The sequence below is a fragment of the Sarcophilus harrisii genome, chromosome 1, assembly GCF_902635505.1.
Source record: "Sarcophilus harrisii chromosome 1, mSarHar1.11, whole genome shotgun sequence".
NCBI lineage: Eukaryota > Metazoa > Chordata > Mammalia > Dasyuromorphia > Dasyuridae > Sarcophilus > Sarcophilus harrisii.
Genome location: NC_045426.1, coordinates 151,215,063 through 151,233,923, shown reverse-complemented (window position 1 = coordinate 151,233,923; position 18,861 = coordinate 151,215,063). Strand labels below are relative to the sequence as shown.

The window sequence follows — 18,861 nt, the reverse complement described above, 5'->3', positions numbered from 1 at the left end:
GGCACGCGAACCCGGAGGCTGAGGGCGGGGGTGCAAAGGGGCAGGGGAGGGCGGCGGGCGGACGCACGGACCGGCGGGCGAACGAACCGACGGGCAGACGGACGAACGGGGAGTGAATGGCATATTTGTCCTGTGACTCACCGACTTGCAGGACGTTATCGACGCAGCCGCTCTCCAGCAGCGCGATGCCCCGGCGGAAAGGCAGCCGGGTCTCGTCGCCGCTGTCCCCGGCTCCGCCGGCCCCCACAGCCGCCCCGGCGGCGGCGGCGGCGGCGGCAGCGGCGGCGGCGGCGGCAGCGGCGGACGAGTTGGACGAGGAGGACGAGGAGACGCCGCCGCCGCCGCCGCCGCCTCCGCCGCCGCTCTCATCTCCGCCGCCGCCGCCGGCGCCGCCCCCGGTGTTGAAGGACGAGTACATGCAGATCTCCCGCTCGCTGCGAGGGAAGGACCAGTAGACGATCCGGCGCTGTACGGGCTCCGGGATCCGCTCGAAGCGCTCCTCCACCCGCTGGAACGGCCACTTCTCGGCCACCTTCCGCGCCGCGATGTCCAGCAGCGACTCCGGGCTCTGGGTCTTCCCGAGCGGTAGCAGCCCCAGCGCCGAGCCACCTCCACACACAGCCGCGTTGCTCGCTCGCTGACCCGGCCGGCAGGCGGAGTTGTAGCCGCTACTCCCACTACCGCCGCCGCTGCTGCCGCCGCTGCTGCCCCCACCTCCACTGCCTCCGGGCCGGCAGCAGAGCCGTTTCGCTGGAGGAGGCTGCTGTCCGCGCTCCGCCATGACCGCGCAGCTTCTAACCCCACAGCGGAAGTGCCGGGACCCTATAAACGGCACGAGGAAGCGCGACACGCACACGCCGCCGCGACGCCACGCCGCCATCTAGGGCTAGTCGCTCCTTGTAGGGGCAGAGGAGGCGGAGTCTTGCCCGCGAGGAGGAGGGAGCCGGGGAAAGAGGGGCGGGATGAGCGTAAGGGGACTTAAGGGAAGAAGGTGTGGCTTATGCAAATCACCGGGCCGAAACATAAATAGAGCGAGCCACGGACCCCCCAGAGGGGGGCGTCGGCTGCGGCGGCGTCGACTGCTCCGGCGGCGCGGGTTGGTAGTTGGGGTGGGTTGGTAGAATGTCAACCTGCTGTGACGTAGGAGGGCGGGGGTTCGGGCGGGGTTCCCGCGGGAAGGGGCGGGGCCCGGGGTCGTGGGTGTGTTCGTTCTCCCCCTTGCCTTAGCTCCCCCGCCCCCAACCTCGAATGCACAACCTCTTTTTGATGTCAAACAAGTGCAGACGCGCCTCGAGGGCAGGGGGAGGGAAGAGGAGAGGTTAGGGAGAACCAGAAGGGAAAGAAGGGGGAGGAAGGAAACGAGGAGAACGGGAATAAAAGTGTGTGGGGGGTGGGGGGGTGTCCGGGAGAAAATGGAGGGCGGAGCCTTTGGGTCGGTCCCACCCCCGCTTCCAGAGACCGCCCGCCCCGGGAAAAGCCTCTGGGCGGAGGAGGTGCTTTCAAAACAAAGAAATGCGGAGAGGAGCCCCGGGGAGGGGGGGCGGCTGTGCGCCCGTTTCCCCTCCAGAACTAGCAGCTGGGAGCTCCCCCGCCCCCTCCTCCACCCGGGCAGTGAAGCAAGAAGGGAAGGGGAAAGGGGCGGGAGGCTGGGGGTCGCTCTTTCTCCTCTGGGCTTCCCGACGGTGCGGCGCGCTCCGGAGTGGGGGGAGCGAGCTCAGCCACGCGAGGCCGGCCCCGGCTCCCGGCTCCTCTACGGGTCCCGGGGCACTTAAATCTCTCTCTCCGTTCCCGAGCTGCGCGGGAGCAAGAGCCGAGGAAGGCGGCTGGCAGCAATCGGGACTGGCGAGCTGGCTGCGAGTCAAGTACCCATAAAATCTGCAAAGCTCTTAAAAAGCCAGTCCCACTGCCAGGTCAGCGCGGAGTCGAGTGTCTGGATCGAGAGCGTCGGTTGCGCCGTCCCACGCCTGCCAAGAAAGATCTCCGGGTCGCCACCTCCTCCTCCTCCTCCTGACCACCTCCCTCTCCTTCCCCTTCCTCCCCGCACCCCCCAGCCCTGATCCTCTTAACTTGCGGCTGTTGGGGATAACACTTCCTTCTTGTTGGCGCCGCGAGACTGGGGGATTTAAATGCTTTCTGAGAAGAGCCTGGTAACTTTGAATACCTTTGCTTCTCCACCCAGGCGGAAAGAGACTGAAACTGGGAGAGGGGAGAGGAGACAGAGGTAGAGGCAGAAGGAGCAAAGAGGGAAAGCCGACCAGACTCCCGCCTCCGTAGTGGGCTTGGGGAGGAGATGCGCAGCACGCATTTCTGGCTCCTAGGGGAGAAACGATAGCTGCTCAGTGAGTTTAGAAAACACCTTTGTGTACACTGATAGAGAGACGATGTTACTGGAATTCCGCTGTGGAAATAAAGGACTGGTGACAATTGAACTGCGGCGTCCGACGAATGCCGGGATTATCCCAGTCGCAGGGACCTTGCCATCCCCACCTCGGAGGGCCTTAAACCCACCTGGCCCGGATCTGGCGTCTGAAGGGGTAGGGGGCGTGAAGATTGCAAAGGACACACACTGGGAGAGGCTGGAAACTGTCACTAGGAGACTCCTCCTCTTTTACAGATTCAATACACAAACTCCTCCTAACCCGGGAGGGGGAGAGCAGAGCTAGCTCCTTATTCTAGAGAAAGGGAGAGTGAAGGAGTTAGGAAGCCGGACTTGGCGGGCGCAGAGAGGAGCGGAAAAGAAGAGGGAGATTTGTGAGGAACGGGTAAAGCTAGCGGAAGGAGAGTGAAAGAAGGAGAGAAAATAAAACGAGAACTGTCGATCCCAAGCAAGCATACCCTGAGATGGTTTGTCGCTCTCCCAAAACCCCAGCCAAATCTGGGTCAAACTCTTGGACTTAATTACCGCATTTGAGAAATCATTACACTTTGACCCACATTCTGATTTTTACTGTGAATAGTGTTACTGATACTGTAGCTATTATTGAAGATACAGTTTATCTTCTTTGACACTTGGGATTTTCTAAGGTTATTGGTTGATAAACCATCCTCCCCCTAAACTGCCTGGATTTAAAGGGATAGACCCTCATTCTCTGCTTTCTTTTTTTTTTTTTTTTTTTTTATACCAGTTGATCTCGAATTCCTTTCTATATCTACTTGGGTCTAAGAATTGGGTGACCTCCAGCTCCAGGTCTTGTCTCCTTCCCTGTAGCATGCTTTCACAAACCCCGGGCTACAGGACGCCAGGAATCCTAACACAAGAATTTCCCGGACTTCCTTACTTGCTAGGAAAATTATAATGACGAGATGTTTGTATGTCAGCATGCTATTTTTCCGTGTCCGGAGAAAAGGACAGAACTCATAAAGATCTTCTTGAGGAAATGAGAATGAGTAGTTTAGAGGGTTTTTGTTAGTTTTTTTTTTTTTTTTTTTTTTTTTTTTAGTTTATTTTTGTTTTTGTTCTATTTTTAGACCTTAAAAAAAAAAAAAGGATGCCGGAAAAAGCTGAATCGGGGTGGGGGGTGGGGAGAGGTGATAACAAATAGACTTTTTTCAGGCTATTAGTCTGACATGCAAAATTCTGTTCTGTCCCTCGAGGTTGGCTACACCCATGAGCTAAAGGAGAAATAAGTGACAGTATGTCATATTTGGCAGATACTTGTCCCAGATGTCATTCTTCTAGGGTGTTTAAAATGTTGTTCTGGTGTTCATAGAAATCATAACTAAATTACTTGTAATTGCCCTTTCCGAAGCCCCTCCCCCCGGGGACCAAAACAGTTCATCATCTCTCTTCATTCTCCTGTTTTCCGTCAGGCAATGGAGGGAATCAAAGTGCAAAAAATATGCAGCTCCTCATAATCACTGACTCACCAACATAACATCATAATTCCAGAAGTTGGGTGGTGTTTTCAGGATCAGGGAGAATCTCAGCTGGATGTAGCAAGCTATATATAAACAGAACTTCCTAAGAGCTAAATTAAGAAAGCACATCAAGGAAGAAATAGGAAGAACCCAAAGTTTTGCTTAAAGAAGAGAATTAAAACTAGGTTATAACACGCACTTATTTTTAAAACAAAAACTGGAAGAGATAAGTGACCTTGCTTCAACGTGGCAAATAATAACCTGGCTCATAGGATGGTTTCAGGATTAAAGTTTAAAGGGATCTCAAAGATTATCTGTCTAACCTGGCCCCATCCTGATTTTTTACATGAGGAAACAGGCCCAGCATAGATAGGTGGATTCACTCAGGGTCACTCAAGTTGTAAACCAGAAACCTAAGATTCAAATCCCATATCCTCTGATTTCAAAAGCCATTCCTGCAGGCTGCCTCTTTCAAATGAATATTTTGTTTTTGGAAGAAAAAAACCCTAAGGAATAGTAAGACTGTTGTTTGGAAAGCCAAACTATCTGAAAATAGTTACTTGCCAATATCACCTCCTCCCACCATAATGATCAAATTCTTTGTCATGCTAGATTAGTGTTAACACCAATATTGTGCCTTATAAAGATTCTTTTGTGTATTTAGCTTACCCCAGGGGTTAGATGCCACTAGTACATAAGCTGCTTGAGGGTAGTTTTTTCTCTGTTACTTTTTCTGTCTTTGTCCCTTTACCTTAGTACAGTGTCTAACAAAATAGGTGTCTAATGTAATTAATACTTGTTGAATTGAATCGTGGGAACTGGATTGAAATGCAATGTTTAAAGAAAAATCAAGAGACAATTCCATCCAGGACATAGTTATATCCTTTCAAATCATTAAGCAATTCTTCTGGATGTATGGATTATTTGATACTGTTCAACAAGGCAGTGTCTACGCAATATCAAAGTAACTTGTTTTAGTTGAAAATCCAATCTAAATATTAAACTGTGAAAGGGGACAAATTGCAGGGGATAATCAGTCCAACCAGTTATTGAGCTAAATCTCAATCAATTGTAAACAAATAATCCAACAACCTGAGCAGTCTTCTTTCCAATGAGAAAAAGAAACCAAAACTATTTAATTTTCTTCAGTGTCTCATATTAAATGTTGATCTCAACTAATTTCAAAATTGGATATCAAGTTACTGATTTTAAAATTCAGCTGTGAGTAAAATGTATATTCAGACAGTTGTCATTCCAAACAAGTTTTTCCTTAGTATATTTTTCTAGGCTTATGGTTTTCAAAGTTTAAATTTTTAAATTGTGTCAAATTATGTTTCCCCCAAATTACATTTTCTTCATGCTTGAAATATGAGGAAGTAAAATTTTTATCCTTCTATCTCAATTTGGAACATTTCTTGCAAAATGAAAAATTAATAAAGCTGTAAACTTAAAAAAGGAAATTTTTAATAAAAGAATATTTTACAACTATAATACGAATATTTCTTGCCTCTAATGCTAAAAAAATAGTTTGTTCTTTTACATTTAAAATACTGGTGTTAAAATTCTGCCCTGATTAGCTTTTAGCAAGAATAGTTTAACATACAGTTTCTTGCTACCATTTTCATGGTATGTGAACCAACATAATTTATTCTATTATGTGCAAAACTGCATTATTTCATCAAATAAAAACATCCTAAGAAATGGCATGTTAAACTGATGTTCAAGACAATGTGAAAACCTGGATTTTCCCTTCACAGTGTTAACTAAAAGAAATGAAATGCCAAACTAATTATTCACATTAAGTTTTTTATCTCCAGATTCATATAATAACTATACCGTTTTAGTGAGCATTTTATTTGTGTTTTCATCACACACACACACACACACACACACACACACACACACAAATTATGTAAAGAAAACATGTTGATTGAAGGGAAACCAGTCAGATTATGTGGATTTTTTTTTTAATTTTTATTTACCTTTGTCAATTGGGGTGGGGGGGGGAACACTTCCTACATTCAGACTTTGAATTATAATGACAGCAAGGCAGAATCATAATTAAGAAAACTAATGATTCCCTAAAAGGTCCATCAATCAACAGTTCTCTCTTTTCAGATATCTCTGGTATGTCAGCAAATACAATAGAAACACATTTAAGAAATTAATACTGCTCCATGAACACATCCTCCAGGGAGACAAGAGTGACTCCAATATATAAAAAGGATATATTTGAAGAAGAGAATGTCATCCAGAAAATTGCTTCATAAACAGATATCATGAACCTTTTCCAAAATAATCAAATGTCTTCTTTACACTTTTCCTCATGTGATAAAGACAAAAATGAAAAATCAAGATCTTTTAGAAGACCTATTATATCTTCATAAAACCTATAGTTGCTGGGGGGAAACACATTAAAATTAAAATACTAAAGTAAAATTTTATAATATCAGGATATTGAATTATCTACACTTTTAATTTAGTCAGGAATGCTCCATCAAAGGTAAGCAACATGGTTGTGGTGATATGAAAATTTAAGATACAAAAGAATTGGTTTCAAATACTAAATTAGATGTGTGATAAAAATGGAATAAATCCCATCTTAGAATTTGGTTTTCTTGGCATGTCATTGCTTCAAAATCTCCATTATCCAGCATGTTTCTGGACTTAATGAATATTGATAGATGTGCATTTTTCAATTAATCCTCTATATCTGAATTTACAAGGTAACTGAGGATTAGAGCATGGAATATTAAAATTTAAGGGGACTTGAGTGATTACCTATTTCAGCCTCCATATGTTATATGTGAAGTCAGGAGATACACAATGACTTGGCTAAGGTTATAGGACCATCAAGTAAAAGAACCAGGTTCTCTGGCTCCTTGTTCAGGGCTTTTTCCATAACCTCTTGTGGCTTCCTACTATACTTTACCTAATCCTTTACACATCAACTCTTTTGGGGGTTTTGTCCCTATACGAAATAATCCATTACTGTTAGAGGGTTGTGGAGATTGGGGGGGGGGGTTCTTGAATTCTTCTTTCTGATCTTTATAGTTTTTCTGTTTTTATCTTTGGTGCTGACCATCAACTTTTTGGCAGTTGTCAATGTTGCTTCCTTTCCACTTGTAATCTGATGGTAGAATCTGCTCTGAGCTTAGAAACTAAGCAACCAAAGATGTTTAAATTTTGTGCAAAAAAAAAAAAAAAAGGAGAAAAACAATCCTGAATTTAGGATCTGAGCTACTTTCCTATTAATCATTTGCATGCAACTATAAATTGGTGGATTTTGTGGCATATTTTTTGTCTCTGATTTTTCTGACTTTGTTTATGGTTCTTAGGCGCTTTGGGATAGGTAAGGTTTCAGGATGGCTAAATCTAAATAGATGAAATATATTACTCAACAATAATTGATGTTTATGATTACCTTCTAAATGACCAAATACAGATGAATTTAAAGTGTAGTTTTAGTGTTGAGTATATCCCATCATATTCTGTATTATACCTAATAATATGTAATATATGTGAAAACTATTAACCAGAATATTTGATTAACCAGAACACTCAGCTCCCAAGTCTTACAGTTTAACAGAGAATCTGCTGTATGTTTCTATAATAAGGCTTAATTTACCATTAGCTTAACTACATTGGCATCCTAGACAGGGTTAACATCAAGGTGTGCCAGGAAACTTGTTTCCAAAAGCCTACATTATACTTGATTGCTGCCAAGGCCAATCGGTCCGTCCCTTTCAAGAAAAGCACAAAATCTGCTCTCTGAACACATGGCAGAGTGGTGTGAAGCTATTACTGCTACATGACGGAAATCACTGCATTATTCCCAAGCAAAGGCATAACAAGAAAATCTTCCCAAACAAATGTCAAAAACTTTACCACACTGTCATGCATTCTGTTTGAAACATTTGTCTTTTGTTAACTTATTTCTGGCCTTAATCAGAAATGTCTCTCAACTTTTGGCAATTTAAAGTCCTCTGGTTGCCATGGGAACAGAAAACAATGATACCCCATAGGTTGAAATAGAAATATTATACACTATGGTATCATGAAAAAAAAATGTTCTCTACAGTTTATCATTACCTCAAGACTTGAGAGAATTCAGCATTGCCAACTATATGTGAAGAAATATTCTTAATCACCAGAAACTAAATCGAAGGCAAATATGCTACTGTGTGAAATTCTGTCTCTTTATTCCATTATTAAATGTTATTTAATGTCTTCAGCATGAACTATTTGATCCCCTATTACCCTTTCCCCTTAGGCAGTCTTCTAACATACCACACTTATCAATGAATTATTACTGGCACAGAGTGGAGAGGAAAGAAAGAGGAAAAAGTGCTTCAGAAAATCAAATTTGAATGGATCATGCTTAAATTCATTTATCTTTCTTTTTGCATCCTCTAATTGAGATTACACCATCCTAGTTTTTTCATTTTCAGGGATAGAAATGTACATTTAGTGGGGTTCTTTTCTTTGTTCCTGCACTTGATGTTGCATATATGCCCAGAGACCCAATAACAATGAATACAATTCAAAAATCTGGGAAATGAATAAAAGTGTAGTAGCCAAAAAAGATTAAGTATTTTCTAAGCAGAGATCTGGTTTGGTTTCTTTCAGGATTTTGACTTTGGGATCATGCTAATAACATACTCAGTTTTAAAACCTAATATTTTGTTATTTGGGAAGCTTCAACCATGTGCTCTGTTTTCGACATTCCTATTGTCTTTACCATAATCCAATTCAACATTTATTAATTTTCTTCTACTGTACAAAAAACCCACTATATGCTAAATACTAAAGGAGATTTTAAAAATTAAACATCTAGCCACTGTTTTCAAGAAGTTTACAAATTAAAAAATCAGACAAATAATGCAAAAACAGAATATAATAAGCACAAAAGAGAATTGAAAATTAGGGAAGACTCCTGAGAAAGGAGAAAACCTGATCCTAGTTGGAGGTAGGTTTTGAAGATTAGCATATCAACAGAGCTATGGGAAAAGAGCCTCACAGCAACAGAGAGCAGTTGAGAGGGAAGGCACCAAGACAAAAAAAAGTGTAAGTCATTTTCATGAAATACTGAGTAGTCCAGTTTGTCTGGAATGAAGACTATGTTGCAGTGAAAGCATAAGATAGTAGAGAAGTAGACTGTGAAGTACTTTGAATACCAGGATGAGGAATGTGGAGTGAATATAGTTAGGCTGTGCAGTTAAGTTTTTGGAATTGGGAAATGGCATGATCATAACTAACTGAAGAGCAAGAAGAGACCCTAAAGCAATCTATTCCACACCTTTTATTCTATAGATGAGAAAAACTGAACCCCAAGGTTATGTGTTTGTCCAAGATAATAAGTTTCAAACACAGAAATAAGAAGTTTATTTTGACTTCACTATGTAGGACAAAATGAAGATAAGAAACTTAAAGAGGGAGAAGGGAAATATAAGGTGGAAAGTCATTATAATAGTTTACTAGATAATAAAGATCTGAAATAGATAACTGTGGGTATGGACAAGAGGCACTAAAATATTTTCATTATTATAGAGCTGATAGAATTTGTTTACCAATTAAATATTAGCAAGTGTAACTCCAAGGTTTTGAGTCTAGATGACTAGAATAATGGTAATGTTGTTTGTTATGAAAATGGGGATGTGGGAAGGAGGAGCTCAGTATGATACTTAATGAGCTTGAGTTGCCCGCTGGTTTGAAATGGAGATTTCCACAATGCAACAGAAAATACAAGACTAGAAAGAAGTAAGGGCTGGGAGAATTTGAATTTGACCAAAATCAAGTCAATAGCTAAAGCCACAGAAGTGAATGAGATGAATAAGGGAGACAGCACAGGAAAATAGGACATGAAAGGAAATAAGGCTAAGGGCAGTATGTTGGGGAATACCTGCATGGAGACAAAAGTAGGAAAAAGAATGGCTACAGAAAACAGAGTTAGAAAAACCTCAGAGGAAAATCCAGAAAAAACAATGTTAAGCTAGTCAAGAGAATAAGTCAAGACGAGTATTATGGAAGAAGTAATTGATTGTACCAAATACTCCTATGTTGATGATGACTGAGAAAATGGCAAATAGCTTTGCAAAGTTGGGAGACCATTGATGACTGAAACAATTCTTAGGCCATTCCATTTCCCACAATGACTCTTCTTCCTAAATCTACTTACTCCTATGTCTTACATGACAGTGATACTCCAATACATTGTCCTTAGACTCCTCTTTTTCAGTGAATTGGAAGGAAATGCATTCTGATATTAAGGGGATACGTATTGAATGGGTAGTAACAGTAAAGGAAATGAATGCAAACTACTCTTTAGAATTTTGTTAATAAACACAAGACGGGACTGCAATTTAAGGGAATAAAGGTGAATAAGAAAGTTTGGAAGAATTTGGATTGGAGAGAGACAGTGTTCTGGATGGGGGAGATCTAGACATGATTTTTAGCAGAAGGAAGACTCCACTAGAGAAAAATAAATTGTTTGTCCATAAACAAGGATATTCATAATTCAAACAATAACTGAAGGAGCAATGTGATGGAATGTAAAAATCACTGGACTAAAGAGCTCTGGCATTAATTTGTGTAGCTATCAGTAAATCACTCAACTTCTTGAAGATTCAATTTCTTAAAATGTAAAAATAATAATTATGATAGTCCCCACTATACTTGAAAATCTTAACGTGTCATATGTGTCAATTATAATTAGGGATGAAGTCAGATGATTAAAGATTTTTAAAGCGTAATTCATAGGAGCCAGTCATTACAAGCTCCCTTTCCTTCCCATTTCTATTTTCCTATCACTTCAAGACCACCACCACCCTCCCCTTTGCTCCTGACTCAGAAGATGAAATGACTCTTCTTGCTGACACCAACCTGCCTGCCACCTTCTCCTGCCACTCACACCTTAGAGCCTATGCCCTTCTATCTTCATAATGTGACAACCATCGTGGTCCAGAGCCTCATTACTTCTTAGTTAGACTATGGGAATTTATTTTGTAACTATCTTGTATTTACTTATCTGTGAACATGTTGTTTTCCTTAGTAGAATGGAAGTTCCCTTGAGGTCAGGGAATACAGCACTGTTGCATTGGTATCCTCCGAGCCTATAGATAGTGTGTCTAGGCACATGATCAATGACCAAATCCAATTTTCACATTTTACAATTGAACTTTATGAATCTCAAATTGTTTTATATAGATATATAGTAGTGATAGGTAGGTAGATAGACAGAGACAGACAGACAGACAGATAGATACATAGGTTTTCACTAGGAGAGGTTGTAAGAAGTTGAATTGATATTTGGATTCAGGCCTTCTAATTACAAATCTAGTACTCCTCTTTCCTCTTCATTGAAGAGTTTAAATAAAGGAGTTCACCTTGAAAAAAAGAAGGTACAGATATGTATTGAAATTTGCAAAAAAAAGAAAGGGAGTAGACTTACATATGTCAACAAAATGGGACACAAGTAGAGACTTTGAAAAATGGTCCTTTTTGGCTAGAAACTGGAAACTGAATGGATGTCCATCAGTTGGAGAATGGCTGAATAAATTGTGGTATATGAAAATTATGGAATATTACTGTTCTGTAAGAAATGACCAACAGGATGATTTCAGAAAGGCCTGGAGAGATTTACACGAACTGATGCTGAGTGAAATGAGCAGGACCAGGAGATCATTATATACTTCAACAACAATACTAGATGATGACCAGTTCTGATGGATCAGGCCCCTCAGCAACGAGATCAACCAAATCATTTCTAATGGAGCAGTAATGAACTGAACTAGCTATACCCAGAAAAAGAACTCTGGGAGATGACTAAAAACCATTACATTGAATTCCCAATTCCTATATTTATGCACACCTGCATCTTTGATTTCCTTCACAAGCTAATTGTACAATAATTCAGAGTCTGATTCTTTTTGTACAGCAAAATAATGTTTTGGTCATGTATACTTATTGTGTATCTAAGTTATATTTTAATATATTTAACATCTACTGGTCATCCTGCCATCTAGGGGAGGGGGTGGGGGGGGGGTAAGAGGTGAAAAATTGGAACAAGAGGTTTGGCAATTGTTAATGCTGTAAAGTTACCCATGTATATATCCTGTAAATTAAAGGCTATTAAATAAAAAAAAAAAAAAAAAGAGATCTCTGAAAAAAGAAAAAAAAAAAAAAAGAAAAATGGTCCTTTTACTTTGTTCTTCTAAAAAAAAAATCTTTCAATACAGTCACTTCTTCCACTCTTCATTAAAGGCTTCTATAAGGTGTGATTCAAACTGATAAGCAAGATTCCATGCCCTCTGCTTTACTCATATTCTGCTCTTTCACCTGTATCCTGTCAGTGGTTATTACAATCCTGCCACTAGGTATACATTAGGCTTTAGTCTTTGAATACTTGTCAGCTTTCAGTGATTTTTTTTTTACGTCCTTATTACTTTACATTTGTATTGATATCTTCTGGGTTTGGGATTTTGTTTTGTTTTGCACACCCTCCACTTCTGAATAAATCCCTCCTCCTTCCTTATCCAATAAATCATTGAAAATAATGATGGTGATGGTGGTGGTAATGATGATGATGGAAAAAAGTAGTTCAGTAAAACTAACCAACACCTAGTATAATTCCACACCTAACTTAAGCAAGATGAAGAGGGGAATGCTCTTTCTAACTTCTGTGGGGAAAACATTTGCTCATCATAATTACTATCCTAGGGCATGTTTTGGATGGCGGAAGAGTGAAGGAAGGTACTGATCCTTCCATTTACACTATTGGAATAATTTTGTTTTGTTTTCTTGGCATTATTTCATTGTGTCTACCTCAATTTATTTCAGTGTTCCTATGTTTCTCTGAACACTTAATTTTCATTATTTTTATGGCACAGTAATATTCTGATAAAGTTAGGTATTGAAAAAATTTTAAAGCTTTTTATTTTCAATACATATACATAGATAGTTTTCTACATTCAGCCTTGCAAAATCTTGTGCTCCAAATTTTGCTCCTTTCCCTCCCCCCCACCCTCTTCCCTAGACGGCAAGTAATCCATTATATGTTAAACATGCACAATTCTGCTATACATATTTCCACAATTATCATGCTGCACAAGAAAGATCAAAAAAGAGGGTAAATGAAAAAGAAAACAAAATGCAAGCAAGCAACAAAAAAAAGTGAAAATACTATGTTGTGACCCACACTCATTTTCCGCAATCCTCTGTCTGGGTAAAGATGGCTTTATCACAAGACCATTGGAACTGACCTGAATCACCTGCTGTTGAAAAGAACCACATTCATCATAACTGATCATCATGTAATCTTGTTGTTACTATGTACAATGTTTTCTTAGTTCTACGCACTTCACTCAGCATCAGTTCATGTAAGTTTCTCCAGGCCTCTCTGAAATCATCCTGCTGATTGTTTCTTAAAGAACAATAATATTCAATAACAAAATATACCATAATTTAATTCAGTCACTCTTCATCTGATGAGCATCCACTCAGTTTCCAGTTCCTTGCCACTACAAAAAAAGGGTTGATATCAAATATTGTACATGTGGCTCCTTTTCCCTTTTTTATGATTCGTTTGAGATACAGGCTCGGTAGAGACACTGTTGAATTCTAAATCACTATTGATCAGAGAAATGCAAATTAAAAAGACTCTTAGATACCACTACACACTTCTCAGATTGCTGAAAATTATAGGAAAAGATAATGATGGATGTTGGGAAAACTGAGACTAATACATTGTTGGTAAAGTTATGAACTGATCCAACCAATGTGGAGAGCAATCTGGAGCTATGCCCAAAGGGCTATCAAACTATGCATGCGCTTTGATCCAGGAGTATCTCTACAGGGTCTGTATCCTCAAGAGATCATAAAAGAGAACATAAAAAGAGGAAAAAGATCTACATATGCAAAAATGTTTGTAGCAGCCCTTTTTGTAGGTAGTAGCAAGGACTAGAAACTGAGTGAATGCCCCTCAATTATGGTATGGCTGAATAAGTTATGGTATATGAATGTTATAGAATATTATTGTTCTATAAGAAATGATAAGCAGAATGATTTCAGAGAGGCCTGGAGAGACTTACGTGAACTGATGAAGTGAGCAGAAACAGGAGAACATTGTATATAGCAATAACAAGAGTATATGATGATCAATTCTGATGGATGTGGCTTTTTTCTACAGTGAGGTGATTTAAGCCAGTTCCAATGATCTTGTGATAGAGAGAGCCATCTGCATCCAGAGAGAGGATTGTGGAGACTGTAGATCACAACATAGTATTTTCACTTTTTTGTTCTTTACTTGCATTTTATCTTCTTTCTCATTTTTCCTCTTTAGATATTTTTCTTGTGCACCATAACAATTGTGGAAATATGTATAAAAGAATTGCACATATTTAACATATAATGGATTATTTGCCTCTAGGAGAAAAGGTGGAGGGAAGGGAGGGAGAAAAAAAAATTGATACACAAAGTTTTTCAGGTGTGAATGTTGAAAACTATGTATTTGTTTAGAAAATAAAAAGCTTTATAAAAATGAGAGAGAGGAAGAGAAAGAGAGAGAAGAGAGGAGAGAGAGAGAGAGAGAGAGAGAGAGAGAGAGAGAGAGAGAGAAAGAGAGAGAGAATCAAATATTGTACATGTACGTGGAGAGAGAGAAAATATATATGCTGGATCAAAGGATACACATTAAAAAAAAAAAAAAGGATACACATAGTTCAAAATCCCTTTGGGCAGTGTTCCATATTGCTCTCCAGAATGGTTAGATCAGTTCATAATTTCACCAACAATGCATCAGTGTCCCAGTTTTCCCACATCTCTCCAACATCCATCATTATCTTTTCTTGTCATCTTAGCCAATCTGAGAGATTTGTAGTAAGTACGACAAATTTTTAAGCCATTCTCCCTATCAATGGGCATCAACTTGTTTCTAATTCTTTGCTACCACAAAAATGATATACTGAATATTTTTGTGGGCATGGAATCTTTCCTTATATTTTTAACCTTCTTGAGATATGTACCTAATAGCGGGATCTCTGATTCAGAGACTATGAACATTTTAGCCATGTTCTTAGCATAATTTCAAATGGTTTTCCAGAATGTTGTTCAGTTATTTTTTCAGTCATGTCTGACACTTTGTGTCCTCATTTGAGGTTTTCTTGGCGAAAATAATACAGTGCTTTGCCATTTCCTTCTCCAGCTTATTTTACTCATGAGAAAACTGAGGCAAACAGGATTAAGTGACTTGCCCAGGATTACTACTTGTAAGTGTCTATGACTGGATTTGAAGTCAGAAATATGGATCTTTCTGAGATACTCTGTTCACTTCATCATTTAACTTCCCAGGAATTCAGAATGGTTAGTCCCATGCAATTCATAAGTCCAACAAAATTAGTGTGCCTGTCATTCCACAACCTCTCCAATTGCCTTTTCTTTTCTTTTGTCATCTCTGCCAATTTCCTGTGGATGAGGTTAAATCTCTGACTTACTTTGATTTGTATTTCTTTTATTATTTGTGATTTGAGACAACTTTTATCCAGTTATTAATTCTTTACAATTATTTTTGAGAACTATTTGATCACATGCTTTGCAGAATGCTTTGGGGGTTTTATATTTCTGTGTGGCAGCTGTGTTGCAACGAGGTGGTAGAGTGGATATAATGCCAGTTCTGGAGTCAGGAAGACTCATCTTCCTGAGTTCAAATCTGGTCTCTGATATTTACTCTGAGCAAGTTACTTAATCCTAATCACCTCAATTTCCTCATCTGTAAAATCAGCTAGAGAAGGAAATGGCAAACCACTCCTGTATCTTTGCCAAGATAATCTCAATGGAGTCATGAAGCGTTGGATATGATTGGAATGACTGAATATTAAATATTTGTGTTAGTTCTCTATATATTTGTATGTCATACCTGTCAAAGCCTTGAAGATAACTCCCCAAGCATCTATCCTGTGTCCTTTTCTCTCTACTCTCTATAATCACTCGATTTGTTATAAATCCCATGGGTTCAGTTATTATCTCAATGCAATTGATTTCCATATCTATCTATCCAGCCCTAGTCTCTCTTCTGCTCCAATCTTATTGTCACTGATTATTGAGTTTGCTTGCTCAGGTTCTTCCTTATTTTTAGAATATGTTCTAATGATTCATTTTTCTTCAAAGAATCCCATTCAAAACTAGGAATTGTAATGCCCTCATTCTATACATTAAGAATTTTTAATAGAATGCAATCTCCTTGAAGTCAGGAACAGTTTTATTTTGGTTACTCTAGGGTTTGTCCTCACAAAGGAAGTGTTAAATGATTATTTGTTGATTTTACACTTAAAATCAGTGGAGTCATTGGAAACTTGGAGAGGAAACTGCCCTAGGGAAATGAGGGGGAGGCATAAAGCTGCAACTTGTCTGATTTCCATTTCATCTAAAAAACAAAAGGTATTTGGATTCAATGACTCTTAAGTGCTTCCCAGCTGTGTATTTTGGATCTCCCATAATTCAGTGATTTTGCAATAATGTGTAAGGCTCTGTTCTGGTCAGCATACTTGACAATTTCTATATTTTTATGAATGTTTTTGGGGGGGTCTTTCATCTATTAGTACCCTCTTTCCTTCCCCTATCCATAAATTTATTTTGTCTAAGTAATGAAATATAGTATGTACGACATATATTTATATATGTAGTATTGGAGATATATTATATATATATATATTATTTTGCATATATGTGTGTGTATAATTTTGGAAATGAATAAATATAGAGATTAGACTTATTATTTCACTGGTATAAAGAATTTCTTAAGTGAGAAAAGTCTCCCTACCAATGCAGGTAGGCACCTTTTTTATAATTTATAATCTTAGAGAACTGCCTAGATGACTAAGAGCTTAAGTAACTGCTCAAGGTTACACAACCCTGAGAGGGAAAAGGGGAAGAAGAGATATCCAACCACTCCCCCAAAAGTATACACATATTTATATTATATAAATATTATATATATATATATATATATTATGTATGTATTATTTTCTCCCATAGAATATAAACTCCTTGAAGGCAGGAACTGTTTCATTTTTGTCTTCATTTCCCCAGAATTAGGTTTAGTTGCTTGGCACAAAGGTAGCATTTAATAAATGATGGTTGATTATTTTTCATTTTTCTTTCTTTTATTGTCTCCTTTTCCACATATGTATATATGTATCCATCTCTGTATAAATCTCCTTGTATGCCTATGTCTTTTTATTTTTTTGTTCTAGGTCTGTGGACTTATTTTCTTTTTATATTATTATATCTTTTTATTTATAAAATAGATGCATGGGTAATTTTTTTCAACACTGACCCTTGCAAAACCTTTTGTTCCAAATTTTCCCCTCCTTCCTCCCACCCCTCCCCTAGATGGCAGGTAGTCCAATACATGCTAAATATGTTAAATCCAATATATGGATACATATTTATACAGTCATCTTGCTGCAAAAGAAAAATCAGATCTAGAAAGGAAAAAAAAAACCTGAGAAGCAAAATAAAATGCAAGCAAACAACAAAAAGAGTGAAAATGCTATGTTGTGAACCACACTCAGTTCCCATAGTCCTCTCTCTGGGTGTAGATGGCTCTCTTCATTACTGAACAATTGGAACTGGTTTGAATCAACTCATTGTTGAAGAGAGTCACAACCATCAGAAATGATCATTGTATAGTCTTATTGTTGCCATATATAACGATCTTCTGGTTCTGCTCATTTCACTTAGCATCAATTCATGTAAATCTCTCCAAGTCTCTCTGAAATCATCCTGCTGTTCATTTCTTACAGAACAATAATATTCCATAACACTCATATACCATAATTTATTCATCCATTCTCCAACTGATGGACATCCATTCAGTTTCCAGTTTCTAGCCACTACAAAAAGGGCTGTGTGGACATATTTTCTTGTGAGACAAATGTATAAACCATTTGGTGGATGATTGGAAGGGCAGATTTGTCATCATGAAATTCATCTTCATTAAATGCTAATTGCCTTAAGACTGATTTGCTCCACTGTGTTCAAAATAAACCATTGAGATCACCTAATCAGGTATCACACAAAGGGATTTATATCATAAAACATCACTTAGGTATGTCCCCTTATGAATATGTGGTGTGTTCAGCTAAGGATAGTGTGCTTTTCATCCCCAACTATTGCTAGGCTTCAATTCAGTTAGTTTAGCTCATAAAGTTTCCTGTAAAAAGGTGAGAACTGGACTGTGCAATTAGTTTTTCAGCAGCCTCCTGATGGGATTGTCCCAGTACAGCCTGTCTAGAGATGAAGAGACAAACCTGGTGTAGCCAGCAGAATGCGGAGCAGAAACATGGTTCAAAATGTTGATGAACACAAATGATTAGCTAGCCATCTTCTGAAAATGTTCACTGGAATCTCCTGAAGGTATCAATGAAGGAAGAGAGAGGAACCTTGGTCTTTCTATGCCCATCATCAAAGTTTTACCAGTACCCTTCCCACCCCACTATAAAACTAATTGAAACTGAGACTCTCAGAGTGTGGTTTTGGCACAAGATTCAAAACTGGCAGAGAATAACATGGTAGCAGTAACTGCAGAGTGAGGAGATCACTAAATGGTAAAGTCCCAAGTATAGAATTGTCACCATCCTTTGAGTTCTGATTTTTGTTATTGTTATTGCTTCTAATTTTCTGCCACAAATGATTGAACTGTACAACTACATAGATAGCTCTAAATTATAGCTCCCATTGATAGGTACAATTTTCAATATCTAGTTAATTTTTTATTTTTTTAACTAATATTTGTCAGTGACCTTTATCAAATGTTGTTAGGGTTTAGGGAAGAGGGATTAAGCTGATTGGCTAAACAAGTGCATTACTTTGCCAATCTAAAACTCTGCTTGAGGGCTGGGAATTTAAGAAGATAGAAGAACAGTGTCAAGCATAGACAGACACATTCCGGGTATTAATAAGGAGTCCAGAAAAACACACTATAGATCATTTAGACATCACCTCCTT

The 18,861-nt window shown here is 39.3% G+C and overlaps 1 protein-coding gene across 1 annotated transcript in view; it reads right to left on the bottom strand.

The window, feature by feature from the left end:
* Window positions 1–924, bottom strand: part of ZSWIM6 (zinc finger SWIM-type containing 6) — a 197,731-nt gene extending 196,807 nt beyond the window's left edge. Inside the window, exon 1 of the mRNA XM_031965403.1 lies at window positions 142–924. Coding sequence (XP_031821263.1) covers window positions 142–880 — 739 coding nt within the window. The 5' untranslated portion in view covers window positions 881–924. The remainder of the gene's footprint in view (window positions 1–141) is intronic.
* Window positions 925–18,861: the final 17,937 nt, after the last annotated feature.